Source organism: Cavia porcellus, unplaced genomic scaffold (genome assembly GCF_034190915.1).
Source record: "Cavia porcellus strain 051 isolate PalLab524CR breed Dunkin Hartley unplaced genomic scaffold, mCavPor4.1 scaffold_3, whole genome shotgun sequence".
NCBI lineage: Eukaryota > Metazoa > Chordata > Mammalia > Rodentia > Caviidae > Cavia > Cavia porcellus.
Window position 1 is genome coordinate 8334848 of NW_026947486.1, and position 25308 is coordinate 8360155.

The 25308-nt window shown below is 36.1% G+C and overlaps 1 protein-coding gene and 1 long non-coding RNA gene across 3 annotated transcripts in view; one reads left to right on the forward strand and one right to left on the reverse strand.

The window, feature by feature from the left end:
- Lancl3 (LanC like family member 3) overlaps window positions 1-25308 on the forward strand; it is a 125454-nt gene that overhangs the window by 88582 nt on the left and 11564 nt on the right. Inside the window, exons 2-5 of one of the 2 annotated variants that reach the window (XM_063245690.1) lie at window positions 10487-10610; window positions 14305-14502; window positions 21603-21813; window positions 22453-22969. In XM_063245690.1, the coding sequence (XP_063101760.1) occupies window positions 10487-10610; window positions 14305-14502; window positions 21603-21813; window positions 22453-22513 (594 nt within the window). In that variant the 3' untranslated portion in view covers window positions 22514-22969. Of the gene's footprint in view, window positions 1-10486; window positions 10611-14304; window positions 14503-21602; window positions 21814-22452; window positions 22970-25308 lie in introns of those variants that run through there. The other variant, XM_063245688.1, reaches the window with a different exon arrangement.
- Window positions 4298-16506, reverse strand: LOC134475406 (uncharacterized). Its single transcript, XR_010046503.1, has 4 exons — window positions 15907-16506; window positions 14352-14444; window positions 11313-11593; window positions 4298-4433 (listed from the first exon to the last, which is right to left on the reverse strand). It is a non-coding gene; the product is annotated as an uncharacterized LOC134475406 (long non-coding RNA).

Below are 25308 nucleotides of genomic sequence, written 5' to 3' on the forward strand. Positions count from 1 at the left end.
AAACAGAGGTGCATATGGACACAAAATTGCTTTACAGGGAAATGAGTATCAGCAATGATGTTAGGTTGACACTTTATGGCTTCACCATTGATGTGAGTTTAACTAGCAGTAGCCTAATGATGTTTTAAAAATGATATTTTAAAAGTGATATTTTAAAAATGGGTTAGATTTTCTTTCATTGCAAGAGTCTGGAGCTAGATGATCCTCACTGAGCTAGATTCCCAATGATGCCTGCATATCCTAAAGTTTTTCCCACTGCCCAACTCCATGATTTTTTTTTCTGAATGTCAGCTTTTCATCTACATGCTAACTGCATCAGGGCACAAAATAGATATTACTATTCCAGGCCTCACATATGCATTCAGGGGGACAAGAAAAGGAAAGGGGAGTAACAGCCAAGTCCAGTCATTTTATTTCTATTTATTATCAAGCAAAAACATTTGCAAGAAGCTACTGTAGATTTTTCCTTTGATGAAAATGAGACTCCATTGCCAGTTCTAGCTGCAAAGAAGGCTATCTGGTAGGCAACACTAGGATTGACATATTTGGCTAACTCTACTCATTATTTATCACTTAGGGTTAGACACAACTGTCACTGTAATAAGAGTGAGATTTGGTTAACAAAGAATAAGGAGAGGCTAGATGTCAAGTAGCTAACCAGTAGTAACGCAAGCCATACATATGTAATTAGAATAGTGGACCTTTTCAAGTGGAAAAGTCACTTACTATTTAGCTATAAACTACTCATCTTTGTATTTCTGTTCTCTGTAGCACTGTATGCCTGTGCAGAAGGCACTTGAAAAGTTGAACCATTTATTGAGGAAACTACAATGACTTACTCATTCAGTACTGGCTTAAAGGAGGCCTTTGGTATGAACTGTTAACTACATACAAAGATTTAATAGTTGGGGACACTGGAAGACTGATGACTCCAGATATTTAAACAACTACTGTGAAAAAGAGACCTAGACCTTTAAACTAATTACAATGAAGAAAGTACAGAAGAAAATATGCCTCTTTAATAAATAAAATGCCTAGAATAGGACTAGTTAAACTGTGATAAAACATCATTGCAAAGGACTTTTTTCCTACTCTGTAAGACATTAAACCATTAAATATACCATCACATCCACGTTCCGGAACTACAATCCAAATATGTGTATGTAGGTTTATAAATACGTGTCATAAAATGTTGCATCATAAAACAATAAAATTATATTGTTGAAAGGCACATTAAATACCACCTTGGCTTAATTGCTTATTTTTCCCAGAGGATGAAACTGAGGCCCAGAGAGGTTGCTTTATTTTTCTACAGTTGTATAGATAGTTAGTTGCAGAGATGTATATATAAATGAGATGATATTGAAAGTTAGTTTTAAAGAGCAAAGAAATATAATTTTGGGAAAAGTGAGAGTGAAGTCTCCAAGTATGATGATGAGAAAATAATGGTAAGCACATAGACATTAAGGCCACATGTTTTTAACTTATCAATCACAAGTTACAACAATGTAGGAATTGCAGGTTGCTCATAACCTGGTCCTTGGGTGGAGGATAAAGTTTGAAAGATGGCAACAGAAAGGTTCAGAACACCAAAGCCTATGGTGCTGAATGAGAGTCACTACTTGACCTTGGATGTCCTTCTTCACTAGAGTTTATATGCAATGTGCTTTATGTCAGGAACTATGCTAAGTGTCTAATGTGGAATTCTCAAGTATCTCTGTAAGGTAAATCTTAATATTGGTCTCTTTTACAAAGGAAAACATAGTTCCATTAAAAATAAGATCTAGGTGGTCTGATGACTTAAGCATAGTTATGGCATCAAAATTAGCACTCAATCCCAGACCCCCTGATTCATAGTTGAACGCATTGTTTTTTCTGTCCTGTGATTTCTCTGTTACCCTCCCACAAAATGTGCATTGATCCCTGGGGTGGGAACACTGGCTAGTGTTCAGTGGACCTCTGGCCTAACCTAGAAGTTACACTCTTTTGCACATCCAGTGTCTCCTGTTCACTCCTCCATGACTCAGACCAAAGGCATTTCTCTATTTTGTCTTCTCTTTTGACATTCTTTGTTTCTCCTCTTCCTCTTTCTGCATATTATTATGTCTTTGCTTTTCAAAGCTGCTTTTGCATTTGTTTTCTTTTTCATATCAGAAGTTCTTAACCTGTCTGTAGTTTGTTATCACATAGGGAGCTTTTAAAATGTCCAGATGCCAGAGCCCCGTGCCTATAGAGTGCAATATGATTGATTTGGGTCATAGTTGGAGCACAGCCACAGGTTAGGAATTACGTCTTCCTTAAATCCTGAGGAGATAGGTAGGGCAAGTGCTGTCATCACTTTTTTACAGATAAGAAAGCTCAGATTCTGAGATATTTGGTGTCTTAGAAGAAAAAGAATGAAATCATGGAATGACATTTGATGCAGACTGAGTTAGCAGACACTTCTAATGAGTCAGAATCCCAGCAGTCAGTCTGCAAGAATGGAGTAAAACCGGTTTTCTTTTTTCTGATTTCTGATATTCCATAGGCTTGTGTTTCTTAACATAAGAAGCGAAAAGAAGCATCAATGAAATGATATCAGGATAGAAAATGTTTGTAACTGAAATTCTCTGCTGAATTTATTTAATGACTGGAGAATAATTTTCAACTTTAGCAACTTGCATCCCATTCCTTATTGCCTAGCATAATAATGGTCAGGCAGCATCAGGAAAACCAGATGGAAGGGACTTGCTCATTCTGTACCAGCACACATGGCTCATTTGGAGACTAATTAGGAAGATAACCAACCTGGCCACATTGGCTAAAAGAGCTTACCATTGGGATCTGCAAATACGGACAGTTTCTTATGTGTATAGAATATTGGTAGAGAATTTAACATTGTTGCTGCTTCTCTTTTCTGGGTAGTCTAATCATTTAAATTATAGTGTGTAACATTCTTGCCTTGTGCTCATTCTTGCTTCCCTGATGTCTTCGAAATCTTCCTATGCTTCCAAGATCTAGTTTCTTATCTTTTCTACGACAGACTTTGCTGCAGTCAGCCACTACATTCCTTTACTCCTTCAAGTGTGGGTCCATGGCTAGCATCATCAGTTTCAGTGTCATCTGGGGGCTTGTTAAAGATATAGAATCCTGGCCCCACTGTAGACCTAGTAACTAGAATCTTCATTTTTATCAAAAGTCTCGAGTGATTTGTGTCCATGTTTTGGTTAAAGAAATGTTGCTCTAATGCACTGTTTTCCCCCCAACATCTTGTAACTTAAATGCCTTTTTTTCTTACTGCTTTTGTTTTTTCACTTCCTATTTATCCTTCAAGGTTCAGCTCATTTATCCTTTATGAAACCACCGATATTTACTGGCATCTTCTTACTTATATAAATCACTCCATTTAGGATTTAAATGAATGCTGAACATTTCATTATTTAAATGGTCGACATGTTTACTTTGCCTAATTATCATGAATGCATGTTCTTCCAAAGTGTATCACACATGCTTTACACATAATACTCAAGAATTATTTGATTTATCAAGATCACTTTCCTGCTTGAAAAGTTTCCCTTAGTCTTATTTCATCCTTTAAAGGTGCCTCAGTACTTTCTCTGTTCCTGATGTTATGGTTTCAGTGCAGCTCCTCCAAGTTTCTGTTTTCTTCATCCATTAAATGAATCTCCACCCATTTCATTTATTTCTTCAGAGGCCTGACTTTTCTATAACCTAGTGAGCTCCAAGTGAATTGTAACCTCAAAGTGGTAACAAAAGTTAAAGCTAACCACTTGTGAATATTGACTTGGTGCTAAAGAAAAATCCCTCACATTGTATATTTGAAGTAATTTAGAATGGTAATTTACAAAAGAAAACTTATTGTTGAATATGGCATGCTAGTCTACACTTGTGCCTAAAGAAAACTCAGAATCGTTTCCCGTTCTTTCATGTGAACTATGCCATGCAGTGGTATCCCTTTTACTGGTCCTACATCCTGAGGCAAGAAACATATCTTTGAGGCTGCCATCTTGCTGAATTCCAGGAAAGAGAGGACACACATCCTAACTATCTATGAACCTTTAAGTCTATCTTTAGGACTATAGTATCTCTTCTAAAGCTTAGCATGAGAGTATACAGGTAACAAAGCAAGAACTCTTGCTGACTTTCAACTTTCAATTTTTTTGACAGTTAAGTTTTCACATTTCATCAATTTGTATCTCCATTCTGATTCTACATGTCATTCAGATCTATTGATATATGATTATTCATTTGAAGTTCCCACAATATGCAGATTATAACATCTCAAAAGCATTTTACCTTCAAGCTGTTGTCCATGAGTATCAGAAATTATTGTGATGTTCATTGGTGGTCAGATGACTTGCTTCTTTATCTGAACAGAAGCGTATACTAACCACCACAATGGAGGATTAAAGTATTGAGAGCAAAAGAAATTACTGGAAAAAAAATGAAAGTTCTTAATCAGTTACATCTGTGTTTGGTGTCATATTGAAATGAGTCTGAATTCTACGCAGATGAATACTCAGACATTTCGTATCATTGCATGATAATGCTGGTGGTAGTTGAACGAGATCTGGGGTAGGAAGTCTAAAATGTTCTGAAAACTGTTTCAAATGAAAAAAAATTTTTTCAGTGATAATTGGCTGTCATGTTGGCCTAAGTACTTTATTTTGACATGAATAATTCATATTAATTGAATGACCCTTTCAAGACACATTTTCCAAGTCTTGTAAAGATATTTATTTCTGTTTTATGGTAGTGGTTAATATTTGTAATAAACTGTATTGGCTGGAGAGATGCCTAGAAAAGTAAAGTATGATTCTGTGTTTGGCTATATAAGTCACACCAGAGTGACTTTGAGGACTATGTCTGGTCCCAAGCTCCTTTTGCTCTGACTCTTTCCCTGTTCCTTGCCTTCTGGCCACCATGAAGTAAACACCTTTCCTCTGCAATTCTCTACTCATGGAAGACAGTCCACTATGCATGGATCAAAATCTCTGAAACTGAGACAAAATAACCCTTTAATTCTTTAAAGTATTTATGTTTATATTTTGTTCTGGCTACAGAAAACTGATCACATATACCTACTTTTGGGAAAAAATGGAGTGGATTTCAATAAAAAGACATAAATACAATGAAACCATTAACCATTCAACTAATGAATAAGGCTTAAGAAGAAAAATGTTGATAGCAAAATCTCTAGAGTAATGAAAATCACTGCATTGATTATCCCTGATTCTTGTCCTTTATGCCTAATATGAAATATTTGCTTGTTCCTTTATAATAAAAAGATTTTCAACTTGTTATGTGGGCTAAAGAGAGCAGCCTGTCACTTGGGCCTCATTAGAGAACTGTTAGAAAACTATAAGAAATATATTTAATAGCAGTTTTGCAAAATCATTTTGTTTCTTATCTCAACCTTTCCTTCATATAGAAACCAGGCATGAGTCCTGTGTGCTGATGAATACCTGTAATCACAGTTACTTGAGGGGTTAAAGTAAGATCATTGCAAGTTCATGGCCAGCCTGGACAATTTAGAGAGACTTCGTTTTAAAAATTGGTTTTTTTTTTTTTTAAAGCAAAGAAACCAAATTCATAGTTGAAAAGTTGAAAAAGCAATGGAAAGTTGGATTTATGTAATCCAAATATACAACATTATTGGGACCTAACTTAATACTGAGGAATTTTAAAAACTAGCAGATGATTTTTTTTAACTGTTGGACCTCAAAAACAAGGCCCCAAGATGTTGTTCAAAAAAACAGGACAAGATGTCTTTAAAGGAAGCACTTTATTTTAGCTGGTACCCAGCGACACAGCCTGCATTGGAATCTACAGAACTGTGTAACCAGGTTAGATTACAGATGGTTTTTTAAAGGAAAAGCCGCACAGAAAAGGAGGGAGCTTATACAAAAAGGGAGTTAATCTCTGCAAAATGTTTTACAACCAGGGCCAGTTGGTCCTGGGACCGAGCGTTTTATAAAGAGTGGTCAGCAAATGTTTTACAACCTAAGGGTCAGCCAGTTTCAGGACCAAATTGATGTTCTGGAAGGGGGTAATTCACAAGAAACAAGAGTTGAAACGCAGGTCAGGGTAACAACACTTTACAGAATAGAATAACGGCACATTAGCCAGGTTACAACATTAACCAGTACTTCTTAAACTTTACTATATATGCACATCACCTAGTGATTTGTAAACTTAATTTCTGACTCAGGGGGCCTGGACCAGGCCCTGAGCATGTGCATTTCTACCAGGCTCCTAGGTAATACTCAGGTTGCCACTCCAGAGTCCACGTTTTTAGGAGCAAATGATTCTCAGATCTCAGATGTCTTAAATGGACTTTGGACAGAAGTATGAAGACATGCAATTCCAGACTGAGATGTGTGCCAGTTAGGTAACTTAGGTGCAGCCATCATTGTTATTTTGATTCAAAGGATCTAGCGTAATAGGTAAATGTGTTTCTGTGAAGAGTAAAAGAGTGAAAAAGAAAAGGGTTGACTTTGTCAGTGCTAGTTCTTTCAATTTTTGAGAAACAAATCAACAGCAACAAAAGGCGGATACTCTGTCAAATAGCTCAAGTAAAGGATAGAGGGAAACAGATGGGTCTGTGTATTGTATGGAAATAGCCCCAAATACTAAAGGAAGCAATCATAAACTCTTGGGAACTAAGAAAAGAGGTATAAGAACTAAGCTACTTTTCTTTACATTTCTTTCGGTATCAGTTTCTTAGTGTACATGCCCCAGTCTTTTTCATGCATGCTGTTAGGTAGTTGATTCTGCCATTCTCCCTCACAGCATCTGCTTACTCCCACCAAACTTCGGTGTGCACATGAGCCCAGCTCTACTCCCTGAAATGCTTTTAACATCAACTGTAATTCCCAACAGCTTATTATTGGGGGGAGTATGCATTTCAGATTGCTAAGAAAAGGAATTTGATGTTTGTAGTAGGCTTTGGGATACCTGCATACTCAGGACTTGGCTGCCATTATCCATGAATTCAATGAGCACCGAGGGAGAAGGGCAGCAAGATCTACCATTTCAGAGGCACTATGGGCAGAACACTTGCCCCAGAAAAGATGCATAATAAGGTGAATATTTTGTGGCTTGGCCCATTTTACTCATTTATTTGGTGAAGATCATCTCTCCTCTGCCCGGATATGCTTCAGTCATAGCATGACTTTTAGCCAGGGTCAAGAATCATACCATGTACTTTATTGCTGTCTTATGCCTTCATACTCAGAGGCCAGCCCAAGAGGAATATTTAACAGGATCAGTGATGGGAATCCGTGAAATTAGTGAAACTGTTTAAACAAACCACCTCCTACTTGTTTTTCTTTTAAGATAACTTTACTTTAATTCAGTGCATGGGAAAAACAGTTTAAAAAGCCCAATCCTTACAAAATGTCAACACAGGTATGGAACTTCAGTGCTACAAATACAGAAAAGGGAATTTAGGCTTGTTTTAGCAAAAACCTTATAGGAAGGGAGCCCCTGTCTGCCCTCTGCAGTCACCTTTGGCCTCTACTTCAAATGCTGTTCTGTGACTCCCAGGGCCTAAGAGTGTTCTGAAAGCACAGAAGCCATCTTCTGGAGGGAATTTGTGTACTGACTCTCAAGTTTCTGTGTGCTCAGAACAGGAAATGGAGGGACGTTTGAGAGACCAGACAAACAAGAATAAGATCCAACTGCTAACACCAGTCCTTTTTCTTTCAGCACTGCTTGTCCATGGGGGAGGAAGGCGACTGGCACATTATTTCTCAGTGTTCCGCACACACAGACTTTAATGAGCACTATTTTCAGTTCTTATTTGCTGATCAATAAAGTCATGGGTAGGTCTTGTCTGTTCTCAGAGATAAAAAAACTTGCATGCATAACTGGTCTCTATCCAGCCGAGCAAGCACTCCGGTTTCTCTTTGTTTTTCACAGTGTTTCTGAGAGATAAGAGGTAACCACCCAGATATGATGCATGACCAGGGGAGGTTTTGAAATAAAATTTTATAAAGTTGTTCCCTATTCTGAGCTGTGGATTAGGGGTGGAAACAATGGGGAGAGCACCATATATAGCACATAGATTTGTTTTCTAGATTCGAAACAAGCAGGCAAACATATGAACACACACACACACAAAAATACAAGTAAATATTCCACTGAGAAAAGAATAAATGTATTTTCAGTTAGGGCAATGAAAATTAACTAGGGAAAGTTTAGTTATTCAAATTAGTGTGTCTCTGAAAATTCAGGGACCATTTCCTACTGCAAAAACTGCTTCTGTCATAGTGATTAAAATCATTATATAGAGGACAGGCCCTGCATGCAGTCAAACAGCAAGAGAGTCTCCCAGACAAACAAACATAGAAAGGAATCAAGATAGAATCCTACTAAGTGAATGCCTTTTAAGGCTCTTAGCAAGTTTCTAAGTGAGAGCCAGGATGGAGGAATTGATTTGAGATTAATGTTGCAAGATTTTCAGACTGAATATATGATAAGGATTTATATAAAGTGCAGAGGGTAAATGTTTTCAATAGCAAATAAAAATTTTGGTAGGGACTTGAATGGGCACAAAGTAGAAAACCATTTAGGAGAAATTTGCTATTAGGCTAAAGAAAGACCTTGGGCTGACTTGCCTTGACAGTGAAGATGCATAGAAAGATAAGGTTTTCAGCAGCTGTAGGCAGAAAAGCAGCTTGTAACCAAGAGACAAAGATAAGTAACTAATAAAGGGGAAATTTAAGTGGAAAGCCATGGCAAGCTTGTTTCACAACAAATAGAACCTGAGGTACAAGTCCAACTTTAGTGAAGCACAGTGGTCCTTCATTGTACATGTTACATTATTGTCTGTTTTCATCGCTAGGTTCATGAACTTTAATTTCTCTTTAATTGCTCTTAAATTGCTCTTTAATTGCAGACTTTTGTCTGTATATCATCTCTATCACTGGACAGTAGATTCCATATATGGAAAAATCTATCCTACAGTTTCTAGAATTTCTACCCAATACCTATTGTGGGATTTCACTGGGATAATTATTTAATAAATGCTAAGTGGCAGAATTAATTCATAATTTTCTTCATTAAATAATTATTGTTTTCCAAAATAAGTGCTCTATTTGTGGAAATCAAAGCCTAAATTATATTTTACTCTTCTAATATTGGTAAATCAGAGGAGCAACTTAATACTAATGCTATTAGGACCTTATTTCAGTAAAATAAGTTGGTGAATTTAATGCCAGATATCAGGTAGGGAAATGAATTGAAAAATGAGTTTTAGAAGAGAGACCAAAATCTAATGGACTAATACTTTTTCTTACATTTATTCCATCAAGGAATGTGAACTTTAGGTAATGTTTTTCTGGTTAATCTGACCAGTATTTTTTCTGTGTAAGTCTATATTTTTGGAAGATTGGTTTCATAATAGCAGGGGTCTTATTTATCCTATTCACTGACCTATCACCAGCATCTAGAAAAGGCTTGCCTGGATAGAGACTTAAGAAATAATCATAGGAGGAAGGTAAAGACTGAGGGAGAGAGAAACAAGAAAAGAAACAAGGCATAAAAGGCTCTTCTTTATATGCCTGTTACCCAAAATTTAATTTTCTTATTCATTAGCTACCACACCCCACCCCCAGGTAACTTATGCAGGAACCAGAGATACAAAAGTGATGAGGCGGCACGGTTTTGTTCTCAAATAACTGATAGTCTAGGAAAAGAGACCTACCACAGAAGGTAGTAAATGTTACAATAGAGTAAGAGGACTGGTGATATGAGGAGTATGCCAAAGGAACCATCTAGTCTGCCCCCTGGAAGGGCAGGGCACAGAACACAGTACAAACCTGAGAAGAAACTTAATGAACTCTGTAATGCTTTAAAGGCTTGAAAACTTTGTAATCTTTATAGTCCTAAAATCAATTGTAGATAGACTGTCTGCAAGACCCTACATTTTAACTATTCTCTATTCAGAGTCATTTTGATGTCTGAAGTTGTTTTTCTTGGTACTGTTTGATTTTGGCTTCAGTTAGAGAATGTAAATGGCTGCAGTGAGTCTGTTATTTAGCAGTTTGTCGTAGAATCATGGCTTTATAAACATAGTCTAAATGTCACAAATTGAAGATTTATTGTCTGGCCCAGACCTACATAGTACCATGTACCAGGAATAACAGCATGGTCTTTTTGTACCACTGTTTGCTCTTATCTGAACACATTCTTCTCCCGGTGATGAGGATTAATAGTATAACAGATATAACATGGTTTTTGCATTTTATAACAGCCTACAATAGTGAAGGTGTGTGTTTTCCATTAAAGCAATGAATTTTTTGAGGAAAATAGATAAATATGATATCAAAGGGAAAATGAGTGTAAAACTAAATCGTAGTTAGTTAGCTATTTATATATAAGGAAAGATAGGGATATGCTGATAAACACTTTAAGAAAAAAATTCTAATGCCTGGCAGAAGGATTTTGCTTTGATTTCTGCTTCTTGATTTTCCTTAATCAGGTGCTGACTCCAGTACAGATCAAGTCAATTTGCCAGGCGATCCTGGAATCTGGGAAACAGTATGCCACGAAGAAAAGAAAACCATTCCCCCTGATGTACTCTTATTATGGAACTGAATACTTGGGTGAGTAGAGTTGGCACAGGTCTGTAGAATGGAGGGAGTTTCCACAGTTAACACCAAGAGTGGAAACTTGGTGGGGGGAGCATGGGCAGTCACTACTGATTAACAAAAAATATTTTAAAATGTCATTCAAAAACAAATATTGATATCAGTGGCAAATTATAATGCAATATTCATTTTTATTGTCTGCATTACAGAGATTTGACAGAGATGCAGCTATAGTAAGAATTAGTTTTACTAATGACTAAAGTCCTTATTCTAGATAAGAAGCCTATTGGTCTCATTTTCATTTTCTTTGTCCTTCCTTCTTTCCTTCCTCTCTTTCTTCCTTTCTACCTTCCTTCCTTCCTTCCATCCTTCTTCCTTCTCTTCCTTACTTGTTTCTTCATTCCTTCCATCTTTTCTTTCTTTTTTGAGATGAAATATCTCTGTGTTACCCAGGCTAGCCTTGAATTCTTAGGCTCAAGTGGCCTTCTTGCCTCAACTTTCACAGTAGTGGAAACTACAGGCATGTGCCACCACATCTAGTTTCATTTTTCTGAAAGATTGTGAATATTTTTTACATTGATTACAAGTAATCCCTCTGCCTAGGGAACCAAGATTCAATCACTAACATTTTAAAGATTTTAACGTAGTGGATTAATAATAGATTACTAAATCACAGAGACTAATTTTGAACTTGTAAGGAGGAAAGTACTTACTCACCTTTTGAGTCCTGAACAAGATTTACAAGCTCTTTTTTTTTTTTTTTGGTCTTTTTCGTTTTTATCGGTACCAGGGATCGAACTCAGGCACTTGAGCTTAATCCCCAGCCCCTGCAAGGTCTTTTTAGACCACATGCCTCTTTTCCAGATTCAAACTTTATCTCCCCACTCCAAGTTCTGTTCAGCATAGTCTCCCAATCACAAAATGTCCTCATATATTCATTCCTTTGTGCATATTTCTTTTGCCTAGAATGCTTCACTTCTCTTATATCCTTCATTTACCTGTAATACACAGAATGCAACACTTTGCACCAATATCAAAGATCTTTCTTTTCTTAAAAGGATTGCTGAATTCTTTCTGGAGAAATATTTACATGTTTCAGATTCTTTCTGAGCAAATTTGGTTAACATCATGGCACTCTGCCCATGATTTTATTGGAGTCTTCATCACATAAGATAGTATTAGTGGCTTACCTGTTAACCCATCTTATTGCCCTTTGTGAACCTTCAGGATGGGAACTTACTATATTCTCATTTATCTTTGTTGTATAAAGACATTTGCTATAAAGCCTGCATACACGAAGTGAAGATAGTCAAATTTATGAATCAAATTTATGAATCAGTGGCTGCTGGTCAATATTAATGCGAATTTTCTCAGAGAATTGCTAAGTTTCTCTGTAAGTTTCCCAGGAATCAGGCGCTGAGATGAGGATTTAGGTGTGAAAAGTTGATTCAACCAGTAATCCCAGAAAGCCTTTGTAGCGTAGTATGGAAATGAGACAAGATAGAAAACAAAAGTTGGACTGGGGATTTAGCTCAGTGGCATAAGCACCTGCCCGCAAGTGCTAGGTCATGAGTTCAATACCTGGTACAAAAAAACAGAGAAAGAAAGAAAGAAAGAAAGAAAGAAAGAAAGAAAGAAAGAAAGAACAAAGGCTACAGTGAGCAACTATTGACAAATGAGGCTCAGTTACTTGGGGACTCTCAGAGACAGTATAGAATATGCCTCAGTTGTCTCACTGAACTTGTTAAGGAAATTCAGGTATTCATCCACCAATTCCCAGCTCCTTCAGAGGTGCTAGTATTTCTGCTTTGTCTCTGTTAACTAGATACATTACTGTGGCCAAAGAAAGTTCCACACAGAATGATAGGTGCTCGAGGGAGAAAATGGAGAGGGTAGGGGCATTTGAATAGTGACTGTGTCAGGGCACTAGCAATGGATGCTCTGGTCCCCCGAGAACAGGAAGCTAGTTTCATTTTTGAAATTTTTTTGAAAGAGAAACTAATATTCAGGCCAATCAAATATCAACTACATTTCTATAAAATGCATAAACATTTTCCTTAAATAGAAAGCTTTGTTTTTCTAACAATCGCAAATCCAGAAAAAGAAAGATATTTTGACATTTCACAACCAAATTTTAAAATCATTAAAAATTTAACCAAATACAACTGTAAATCTGTTCCTGGGGACTCAAGAGAGTTCCAAGTATGGCAAAGTGAAAACTGCCTACATATAAAGCAAAAACTTTAAAATTAAAGATATGAGTTTTTAAAAAATAGCCCCTGGGATACATTAACCCCAGTACAACTAATTAAAACTTACTAACAGGGCATGAGTGAAAATTCCTCAGGGTCTGAGATGCTTTTTTCCCTTTGTTAAGCTAATTCCTTTCCCAAAGACAGGCTCAGGATCAGGCCTGTGATAATTCAGTACTCTCTTGCTAGAGCTGTTTGTTCAGAGAACACCATTTCTGTGAAACCATCAGTGCCCCCTCCAACTCTGAAGCTAAGCTAAGCTCTGTCTTTGGTTCTCTAAGACTTTTGTATTAGTCCAATTTCTCTAGAGAAGTGGATTTTATGTATTGTTTGAATCAATTCCTTATAATAATAACATATGGTAAGATATTGGCTCACGTATTTAGAGGGCTAAAAAAGCCACAACCAGGCAAGCTGATGTAAGATGCAGTGTGAGTCCAAATCCAAAGGCAAGAGAAGACTAATGTCTGAACTGTAGAATTCTTTGTTAGCCTTTTTGTTCCTCTCAGGCCTTCAGTGAACTGGATAACACCTACCACTTTGGAGAAGGCAATTTGTTTTACTTAGTCTAAAGATTCAAATGATATTTTCATCTGGAAATAATCTTCACAGCCACACCTAAAAATAATGCCCAAATATATGGGCAACATGTAGCTCAGTTAAATTGCCACATAATATTAATCACCACATACCTAGCACAAATCTAGTGTAGAACACAACATTTCAAGTTCTAGTTACATATCTAGCTCTCTTACTGAACTAGATGTGACAGCCTTCAAGGGTATGGACAAATTCGTATCAGGACAATGCCTAATTCACAACTGTCAAATGTGAAGAATTAAGTAAATTAATGCTACTTACTAATGTTTACAGAAGGATTGATTCTGTTTCATTCATTGACCTATCTTCAACCCCTAGAACAGTATCTGAGTCCATAGTAGATGCTTAATAGTTCTGTGTTGAATGAATGAGTGAATCTTTAGAATACCTAGGCCAAATTATTTTCAAGTACTTTAGGAGCATTGCCATAAAAGGTATTGATATGCTTATTAAAGGTTTTTAAAAAGCTCTTCTTCAGTAAAGTATAGTAAAGTACAACAGACTTTTTCCATGAATAGTTTGGCAGTAAATATTTTAGGTTCTGTGGGCCATATGGTCTCTGTCACAAAAACAACTATTAAACTGTGACAACACTAAAGCAGCCATAGATGCTCAGCAAATGACCATTGCCAAATTTCAATAAAACTTTAACAAAAACAGGCAGTGGGATACTTTTGGCCTATAGGCTATTGTTTACCAGCAACCTAGATCTTCAACAGCTACATTGCTAAAGTATTCTGTGTGTTCAAGTAGCATGGCTGTTTTATTTTTTTTAATCCTGTGATTATCTTTTCACCAAATCAAAGTGGCTCTCTTCCCTATTGTGTGAGTGAACTATGTTTTGTTTGTCCATATAGGGGCAGCTCATGGCCTGTCATCCATTCTCCAGATGCTTCTTTCTTACCATGAGCACCTCAAGCCTGCAGATCGTGAACTGGTGTGGCAGAGTGTGGACTTCCTCATGGAGCAGGAACAGAATTGCAATTGGCCACCTGAGCTTGGGGAGACCATCGAGAGAGAGAATGAATTGGTCCACTGGTGTCATGGTGCTCCAGGTCTTGAATGCACTGTTGTCTGAAAGCAAAGTCTATCATCTAACTTAGCTTAAAAAAAGTTTCTTTTCTGAGATGTGAAGTAAAAGATTTCTCATTATAGGCCATCACTATGTGAGATTAAAAGGACAAAATAAGGGATGGGGGTGTAGTGGAGCAGCAGACCACTTTTCTAGCATGCATGAAGTCCTGGGTTCCATCCTTGGCACTGCCAAACAAAGAAAATTTACCAGGATGAAATTTTTGGGCCAGGGGTTTAGCTCAGCAGCGTGCTTGACAAACGCAAAGTTGTGAGTTTGATCACGGGTATCAAAAAAAAAAAAAAAAAAGAAAGAAAGAAAGAAATTGTCAAAGCTAGAAATATCTTGATCCGTAAAGGACTTCTGAAAATAATTCCATATCTTAAAAATATATGATCTATATCTCTTTGTATATAAATTAAACTAGCACACCCAATAGAAATAAAACCCACGTGTAATTTAAATTTTAAAGTATAGGGAACATAGCTCAGTAATAAAGTGCATGCTTAGCCTACCAGAGGAACTGGGTTTAATCCAGAACACCAATCACACCAAAAAAAATCGATGTATGAAATAAATGTAATATTATTTATTACAGAACTCAATATACCCATAATATCACTTTGACATTAATCAATTTAAAAATTGAGATAGTTTACAGTTTTAAAATTGGTGAATATTTAAATTCCATTGTCTTTACATCACTCATCAATTAGACTAGCCACATTTCATAGATGAACAGCTAAATTGGATGATACAGATCTGGAGTCTACCAACTCTTATTATGGGACATGACCTAGTAGCATTGATAACTGAGAGCTTGTTAGAAATCCACAATCTTTGGCCCCACTCAGACCTACTGTATCAGAATCTGCATTTTTAACATTTTTAAATTTTAGGCAATCTGCATACACTTTTATTTTTAGGGTTCACAGTTTTAATTTTCTTTTTCAAATGAGAATTTACTGTACTGCCTAATAAAAGTCTAGAGAAATGGGAAGCAATCCCTGGTGAACTCTCAGCCTTTGTTTTTAAAATCCCATTACAGTACTAATTAGGCCTTTGAAGAAGGGGCAATTTGAAAGAAGTTAACTTCAAATAAATCAATTAATTTTGATTAATTTGCGAGGAGAGAGGTTGAAATACCAAAATAACATAATTTTTTTATATTCTAGGTTCATTTCATTTTTAAGGATATGCTTCAATCACAAGAGCACAGCTTTAGACTATATTTGCTCTCTTTGTCATCAGATTTTTTTTACTACCTAACCCTCCACTTAATGTTCTTTAATCCAACTGTAATTCCATTTTTTCCTTCATATAGTTTAACTTGAAGAGTAATATAAGTCATAGTGTATTGACACATTTTCTCTGCTGCCATCTTTACCTGTAGTAGAAAAACCCTTCAGATTGTGTACTTGTATCTGGACATTGTACATTTTGTCCTTCCTAAATCCTGCCGGGTATAATTTGTGCTCTTTTTTTCTTGCTTTGATCTCCTTGGAAATAACACACAGCAGCTATTTACCATCCTGGACATTACATTTCTTCTTGTTATGCTCACTATATCCATTTTCCATCCCCTTTCATCACTCTCAATGATGATCTCTCTGGATATCTTCCAAGCATCCCAGGATCCTTGAGTTTTGGAGACATCCCAAATTAAATGCAGAATATTTTAAAAGCACTCAGTGTGCTAGTAAAATCTCTTAATAGAGTAGAAAAATAATCTATGAGAATGAGTAAGAGAGCCAGTTAATTTATGTAGGTGTCTTGAAGGGCATCCTTTCTATATACCCAATGCCATCTGTCTCTATAAACCATCTCCTGTAACAGGGCAGCATGGAATTCATCACACTGGGGACTTGATACATCCTTCTTTATCATTCATATTAATTATGCTGAGAAGATGAAATATAAGTTGCAAAGCAAAATCATTCAATCCATATTATACCCACTGAACTGTCAAAAAAAAACGCCAATCCTCAAATAAATAAAAAAACTAAGTGGAGCCTGTAATTTCTGCCAACTCCCCAGCCCCATCTGAAGGATATTTGTCTTCCTTTTAAAAGATACTTTTAAAACAGCATCAGGGGACTGGGGATGTGGCTCAGTAATAGAGCTGGTGCACAAAGCCCTGGATTCAATTCCCAGTACCACAAATAAATAATAATCTGAGATATGTAAGTCAAAATTAATCACCATCTTTGAGGAAAAAAATTAAGAGTAGATTTATGAACAGCACAGATGGTTAAGGGTGGTAGACCAACCCTGTGATTAAAACTCTGCCAGACATAATCTACAATGGAGAACTTCATTAATGGTATCTTATCTTTTCATTTGTTTCCTATTGACTTTCCTTCATGTTGCCTCTACAGATTACAACCTTTGTTGTCATTTAGACACTTTAGAAATAATTCTTGACTACATATTGATAACTTTAGAGTCTGACTGTAGCTGCAACACTAACCATTTAAGTCACCTTGAGGAAAATCAGTTTCATCTGTGAAATGAGCACTTTGAGATAGATAAGAACTCAAGCATTTTTTTCATCACAAGAAAGATATTCTCTACATTGATCCTTGTCATTCCGGAGGTATATGTCCCAGATGCTTTGCAAAAGCCCTTATTTATAAATATCTACCATGGCATATAGATTTTTATCATTCAATGCAATAAAATACTGCAGGAAGACTCATATAACCCCTTGATAGCCTTCATGACTGTAATATATAGGGAATGTCATTTGCAAAATTATTAAAACAAAGCTATGGCTAAAACAAACTGTCAACTGCATCAAGTTACATTATTACTATGGTAACACTGACATTGCATTTTCTGTATTCTGTGTGAAACACAGGTGTGAGAATTTTTAAAGACTCTTTGCACAAAAGCACTTAAATAAGTGACTTTGAATAAAGAACACAACTTTTGAAACACAAATTGGTTCCTAAGCTTTATAGCACCTCAGAAGAAGTACACATCCTGGAATGGGCCTGAGTGGTGATTCTCTAGTATCTTGATACTATATGTCAAGTCTAGCTGTCACAAGTTTCTGCTAGATCCAATGTTTTCAAAGATTTGGTCTCTCAAACCATTTTTATTAAGTAATAATTCCTTTCCCCGTCATATTTGGTAAAGATATACATTTCTGCTTGGCTTGAATTTTTTTTTCACTGCACACTAATTTAGTTTCCCCATGAAGAACTGATAAGGTTTACATCAAAACCAATGATACAGCATTGTTCAATTTAAATTAAGCAGGCTTATTGTGGATTCTGTAGTTAGGTTAGGAGCCACCACTTTAGAAGTTTTTCAGAGTCCTTTTTACATATCATTCTGTGATCTAGGCTACAGGAAAAAGCCCTTTCACGCTGGCTAGAGCCACAGGATCTATACGACTGAGGCTAATGGCCTTATATAGCAATTAGACAATCTCAGATCTTCTTCATTCCACATCTCTCATTCCCACCTGAGAATTGGCCTGTGTAGAAATGTGCAATTAGGAATCACAGGGATATTTTTGGGACCATGGTCATGTGTTAAACACTGTGCAACAGGTAAAAATGAGTAAGATACAGTTCTTGTTACTGAGTAATGTACACTATACTAGGAAAGGTAGACATGGAAATTGATCCTTTTAATTTGCCTCTATACAAGTGATAAGGTTTTTATTGGGAGCTATGGGAGACCAGAGGAGGAATTCCTGATACTGCTTCCAGGTTTAAGAGAAGCTTTCTGGAAGAGGTGATATCTGCAGCAAATTGATTGATAAACAAAAATGAGAAGCTTTTTCTAAGAAGTGGCAACAGCATGGACATTCAGAAGCATAGAAACACTGCAGGTAGTTTGTTAAAGTAAAAGCCTTCAAGCAGAGAATTGAGGAGAGACAGGAGCGGAAGCTGTATGATGCCAATGTACCTAGGTAATAAAGAGGTATTTCATCTTCCTTTAGCGAGAATGACTCCTTCCACATCATACTATTTTGTGGGTGACTAGAAGCAGAGTCTGCTCTTATCAGGAACCTATCAAGCAACAAGGAAGCAGGATGAGGCAAAAGGAAAAGCCAAAGCATGGCTCACCTGGAGACTAGCTTCATGCACTCTGACAATGAGGTACATCTAAGAGGCACAAACCAAACCAGAAAATCTAATTCTGTCTTGAGGTAAGGGAGCTGAACCTTTGCACTCTTCTCTAGTTGAAATATGCTGAGGAATGGGTGCATAAAATAACCTTCCATTTAACGGTGGGCTAATCCATCAAGGAAGGGATAGCTGTAAACTGCTCTAAGCATTGTTATTGGCCAGCTCTCACAGGAACTGGGAGATGGGCCAATTTTCTTGTGAGCTAAGGGAGATCCAGAAAGGATACCAATAGCACACGGTACACCTAGCCAATTCCTCTTCAGAAAGCATCATTTTCCAGTAAATCCTTCCTACCATCAATTGTGGGGCAAGAGCCTTGCCATGTAACCCCAGTACATCTCCATTTCTCCACACATACTCTAATTAATATCTCTACATGAAAGTTGGAACTTTAGAAAACCTATGCCTGGCACATAGTAGGTTCTCAATTAATATCCAAACAGCCACCAAATCCTGTGACATTACTCTTTCATTAGCTTCATTTCCATCTTTCTGCCAATATAATAAGCGAAGAGTCATCCTATTACCCTTCTTTAGACCTTCTCATAGCATTGTGGAATGATATGTCTGTAAGAACAAATGCACTGTTATATAAAACACCAAGCAAATCAAAACAAAAACACTTCCAGTGGTTCCTTATTTCCCACAATATGCAGTTCAAGCTGCCTAAATGGACTCCTAAAGCCTTCCATAATCAGCGCCTGCCTGTCAGTGGCTTACTGGTTAGCACATTGCCCCTTTGGCCATCCTATAATTCATCTTTCCTGTATCTAAACCTTTGACTTTGTGATCTTGGTGCCTAGAATGTCCTCCTTACCTCACCTTAGGCCTGGAGTTTCCTAATTGTCCTAAAAAAAACACTGATAAAGTCCTACATCTGTGGCCTCTCCAAACTGTCTTCCCCAGGGAACTTCCATTTTCCTTATCCATCTAGTATCACTGAAAGATTTGAATGAATTTTATATCCCAGCAGCATCATGTACATATTTCTATCTCATTTTTAAGACAGTGCTTCTTAAAGGGCAGGAATTATCTTTAACCTTTATTTTATATCACCCTGGCCAGGACTGGCAACATAATTTTGGGAACTCATTGCAAAATGAAAATGCAGGGACGATTTTAGAAAAAGAAAATTATTAAGTATTTCAAGATGGTAATAGCAACATGTAAGAACCAGGATGGGCCACTTTAAGGGATGTAGACTGTGGGCATATGCAAGTCCAGAACACATGCGAGGCCCACGAAGCTGGCCTTGCATAGAGCTGTACATTAAAATAATCAACAGTCATTGTCAAACAAATGGATGCAATGAATTAATGAATGTATAACTAATTTTCTTTTAAAATCAGCCTTTAGTTTGCTGAGATTCTTTTTTTTTTTTTAAACGTAAGGAAAACAATCCTGTAGGTAAGCCATGTCAGTATTGGTTGACTGGAAAGCTTTGCCTGAGCATTGAGCCCATTGCTGTGTGTTAACCACAGAGTTAAAGGACACATTGTAAGAAGATGACATCAAAATTGTGGCTCTAATATAAATATAAAATGGATGTATATCAAACATTTTTCTTAGCTCATTAACTAATGAGAGAGCTGGAAAGGTGTTACAACTGGTTCAAAAAATATCCAAAGAGCAGGCATATTTATAGAACCTTTAGGAACATACAAATGCATTAGTTTCATGGCTGCAAAATTGACTTCTCCCACAAAGGTGGAGGAAAAGGAAGTTGACTTCTGCCAGACAAAATGTGAGCATCTAGGGACAAGGATTATTTACATTACAATCGGTTTTCTACAAGGTAATTTCTATATGTACATAATTCTAAAACAGCCTGTTCAGTGCAATGAAAGACAGATAACCCTGATGGATGAGCTAGTCAAGATACATACTGCATGTCGCCTTTTTAATGTACTACTTTTTAATGTAATTTTTTTGGTACTAGGATGGAATCCAGGAGATTCACATGAGCTAGGCAAGTACTCTGCCACTGGATTGTTCTCCAGCCCTTTTTTACTTTTTAGTTAAGAAAAAGAAAGGCTATGCACTAGAGAAAATGGTACTGTGTTACTACCCTCTCTGAACATAAAGCACCTGGAAATTGGAACCTGGGTAAAATCATAGCTATTATTTCTCTTGTTTTCATTTCCATCTTTGTAATTGATATTACCTCTCTTGACAAGTTTTGAAGGGACATTTCTTTACTCTGAACAGTGAAATGGGAATGACTGTACAGTTGGAATACCATGAGAAGTCTTGGTGAGGTCTTTTGGAACCATTGTCGTTCTTGGAGAGATTCCCAGTTTTGCTCTTAAGAAAATATGTTTTGTTATAAGTACTTAAACATGATATGTGCTGAACTTCTGTGGTGGGATGAGTAAATTCTATGAACAGCCTTTCCAAATAGCCAGAATATATGCATTTTAAATATTAACCCATTTGTAAATTGAATGATGGATTTTTATCAATCAATGTCCTTCAATTAAAATATTGCCTTTTCTCCAAGGGCCAACTCCACAATATAGTTAAAACAACTTAAACTACATTCCACAAGGAAAAATTTGTATAACATTCTTGCTACTGAAAATGTGATCACCATGAGGGTGCTTGTTAGAAATGCAGTATCTTGTTCTGATGTAATTCTGTGATAAAGTGAACACAGAGGGAGAGAGAGAAACAAAAAAGGAGAAGGAGAGCAGGAAGGAGGGAGGATAGGAGGGAGAGAAATAAGGAAGAGAGAGAGAGAGAGACAGAGGGGGAGAAGGAGAGGGAGAGAGAAACGATAGATAGATGGGGGAGGAGAGGGAGACAGAAAAGATAGTCCCCCTTTCAGAACTGTCATATTAGATTTTGTGAGATGATTTCTGAAGCTTTTAAAGTTTCAGAAGTTCTGTTCTATAGTTTCAGACTTGAAAGTCACCTCTAATATATGATATTTTCACAGGAATTGCCTATCTGTTTGCCAAAGCTTATCTGGTTTCCAAGAAACCACAGTACCTGGATACATGTATCCGGTGTGGGGAGCTCACATGGCAGAAGGGCCTGCTAAAGAAAGGGCCAGGAATTTGCCACGGTGTAGCTGGCAGTGCCTATGTATTCCTGCTGCTATATCGACTTACTGGAAACTCAAAATATATTTACCGTGCCCAAAGGTCAGTCATTTCTCTCATGTATTTTTACAACTTTTAATCTAATGAATTTTCTGTGTAGGTATAATAGTCACATGGTCTAATAAATACAAAAAGAAAATCATCAACAGTACCCACCAGCCATTTGATTGGGTTGTTTGGAAGCACTGCTACCATGTTTTGGTTACCTTCCTAAGGAGATTGTGTGTACATACAAGCAAATGGGAATATGTACATAATTTTGCCCCTTACTTTGATGTACATATGGTAACAGCTTGTTATCTTTTTGATAACCCTAAGTCAGTGTAGGAAGAAATTTTACAATGTTTTTGTTAAATATTTTGTTTTTTATTGTAATAAAATATTTTATTTGCTAATTGACAGTATTTGTGTTATGAATAATAGTATAATGAATAACCATATACAAGTACAATTTTGCAAATATATGGGTATATTTAAAAGGTAAATTCAACTTGGCAATGTGGCTTTTGCCTATAATCACAGCACTTGGGAAGCTGAGGTAGAAGGGTCACTGCAAGATCCTGTCTTTAAAAATCAAAAAAAGAAAAAAGAAAAAAAAGTTAAATTCCTAGAAGTGAAATTTGTGGACCAAAGAATACGTATATTTGTAATTTTGACAGGTAATGCTAAATTGCCCTCTATACTTTATTCCCTGAAAATAATAGAGATAGAACATCAGCTATATAACAGACAACATTCCTTTTAATAGAAATAACTTTTGACAGGTAAACTGAGTAAAACGGAAGAATAATACCATAAATGTACTTTCAATGATCTGGTAGAATGCATAAATGGAAGCTTCACTCATTGTTGACTGGCATGAAACTGGCATTGTCTTTGAGGGCTTCAGAAGGTGTCTATGTCAGTAAGCTGTTACAAAAGGTACTAGTTCTCTATGTGACACTTAGGTTCTGTAATCCAAGGGCCCTGTCCCACGATTATGTTATCTGATTCCTTGTATCTGAGCTGTCACTTGGTGGAGGATCAAGAATAGCCTCTGTACTGTTGAGATCATTCCAACTGAGGGATATAATTGATGGTTATTATATGGAGATGTGACCTTCAGCTAGTCACTTACCCTAGTCTGTATCTCAACTTTCTCATCCATGACACATGGAAAGCAGTGCTTACTTCACACGGGTGCTGTGTATTTTAAATTAGTTAACATATGAAAATCATTTTTAAAATGTCAGGAACAATTGCAATGTCAGTGTACACTGTTAGTATTATTATATATATTAAATTGAGTTTATCATTCCATTCTTTTCTCTGTGCATAAATGTGTGCATGGGTGTATTGTTTTTTTATTTTGAAGATTGGATCTAGGACCTCATGCATGCAAGTGAGCACTTTATCACTGAACTGTAATTGTCATCTCTATGTTATGTTAAATAGGCTCTCCTATTACCTTTATATAATAGTACTGTTTTGAGCTTGAAATTTTGCATGATGAATTTTAAAAGGACTTCCTTCATTTCAGTTTGCTTAGATCTGTCTTGTTATTTTAACCAGTTATATTCACTATGATTATACCATAATTAATTTAACCAATATCTAAGTAATGGATATTAATTCATGTGCAACTTTCACTAGTACAAAAATTGCTCCCAATGTCTACTATATATATTGTGCCTTTGTGCAAATGTTTCTTATGATAAATTTTAGAATTAAAGTTGGTAAGTCATTAATTGGTATTTTTTAGCCTGTAACTAGTCTGTTTTAATATTTTCTTATTTTTTTTCTAATGTGAAGCTTATTAGGAAACATAACATTTTGTTAATACATGCTGTAATTATTTTCCTACTGTGATATTACTTTTTAAACTTTATTCATAGTCATTTTCTTGTTAAAGATGTCCATATTTCCCTTAAGATTTCTGGAATTGTATTGTGCCTAAAAACTACTAATCCCTTTCAAAATTCCAAAAGTGTTATTTTACCATTAAAATTTTTGTTCATCTAGAACTGTATTATTTATTGAAAAGTAAAACTCCACAGTAATTATATATATACATATATACGTATATATATATATATATATATATATTCTAAAGGAGAAATACATATGTAAAGAATTTACATACGTATTTACTTCAAATGAGCATTTACTTCTTTTTTTTTTTTTTTTTTGTCTTTTTCCTTTTTACTGGTACCAGGGATCGAACTCACGGCTGCCTGCTTGCAAGGCAGGCGCTTATGCCGCTGAGCTAAATCCCCAGCCCCAATGAGCATTTACTTCAAACTCCATTTTACTTCAAACTCCATTTTTCTAGGAATTCTTTGAGCATTTTAATTCAGGGTTCTCTAATTCATTTAGATAGAAAGAAGTCTCACCTGTTGTTCCCTAAATATAGCAAATAAAAGATATTTTGGATTGCATCTAGGTTAATGGGTTATACCTCTGATAAATTTCATTAAAAGTTCTCATGCTTTAAAATGTTTATTAAAATAGGAGTGTAAACAAGTACAGCCATTATGTAAATCAGTATGGAGATTAAAACACTGAAATTAGAAATTCCATTTGACTGAACTACTCCCTTTCCAGATATCTTTTGGAAAATATGTCTGAAGAGACATATTACCATGATGCATGTATACCCATTTTTATAGCAACATAGCTCATAATAGCTAAGTGACCTATATGTCCATCTACAGATGAATGGATTATACACAATGGAGTACTATTATGCCATAAGTAAGGATAAATTTGAGACATTTGTAGGAAAAATAAATGTACCTTGAGAACATAATGTTAAGTGGAATATATTCTGAAACACAATCTTAAGTATCACATGGTATCTTTTTTATGAAAAACCCAAAATAGAAATTAAAAAGCAAAATAAAAGACAGATAATGGGAAATAAAGAGATAGATATTTTTCAAAAGGGAAGTGGACCAAAGGATGGGGTGAAAAGAGAGAAAAATGTGTTATGTACGTGTACCAAGTTCCCTTGAGGAATGTGATCATTATATACTGCAAACATTTATTAAAATAATAAAAATCAAAAAGAAAACACCTAAAAACATAGGTTCCATTGGAGACAACTTTTGCCTTCTTGATAGCTTCCTAAAAGAATTAAAAACATCATACCACAGCAATACATGCACGCCCCTGTTTATAACAGCACAGTTTGTAATAGCTAAATCTTGAAAATAATCCAAACAACCATCAACTGATGACTAGATAAAGAAAATGTGATTTTTCAAAATGTACAACGGGTGACTATTCTGCCATAAAAGAGGCTAAGCTGGAAATACTTCTAGTTAAATGGACACACCTTGAGAACATGCTCTCAAGTGAAATAAATCAGACATACATGTGTAAACACAGCATTGTTTCCCTAGTGTGAGAAACTGAAAGTGTAAATAAGGACTAACATATAGAATAGATATTGGGAAATAGGAAGAAACTGTCCAAGATGAGGAGGAAATGGGGAGGAGAGAGAAAGAAGAGAAGAGAAGGCAGGGAAAAGAAAAAAAAATGAGAAAAGAAGGAATAAAT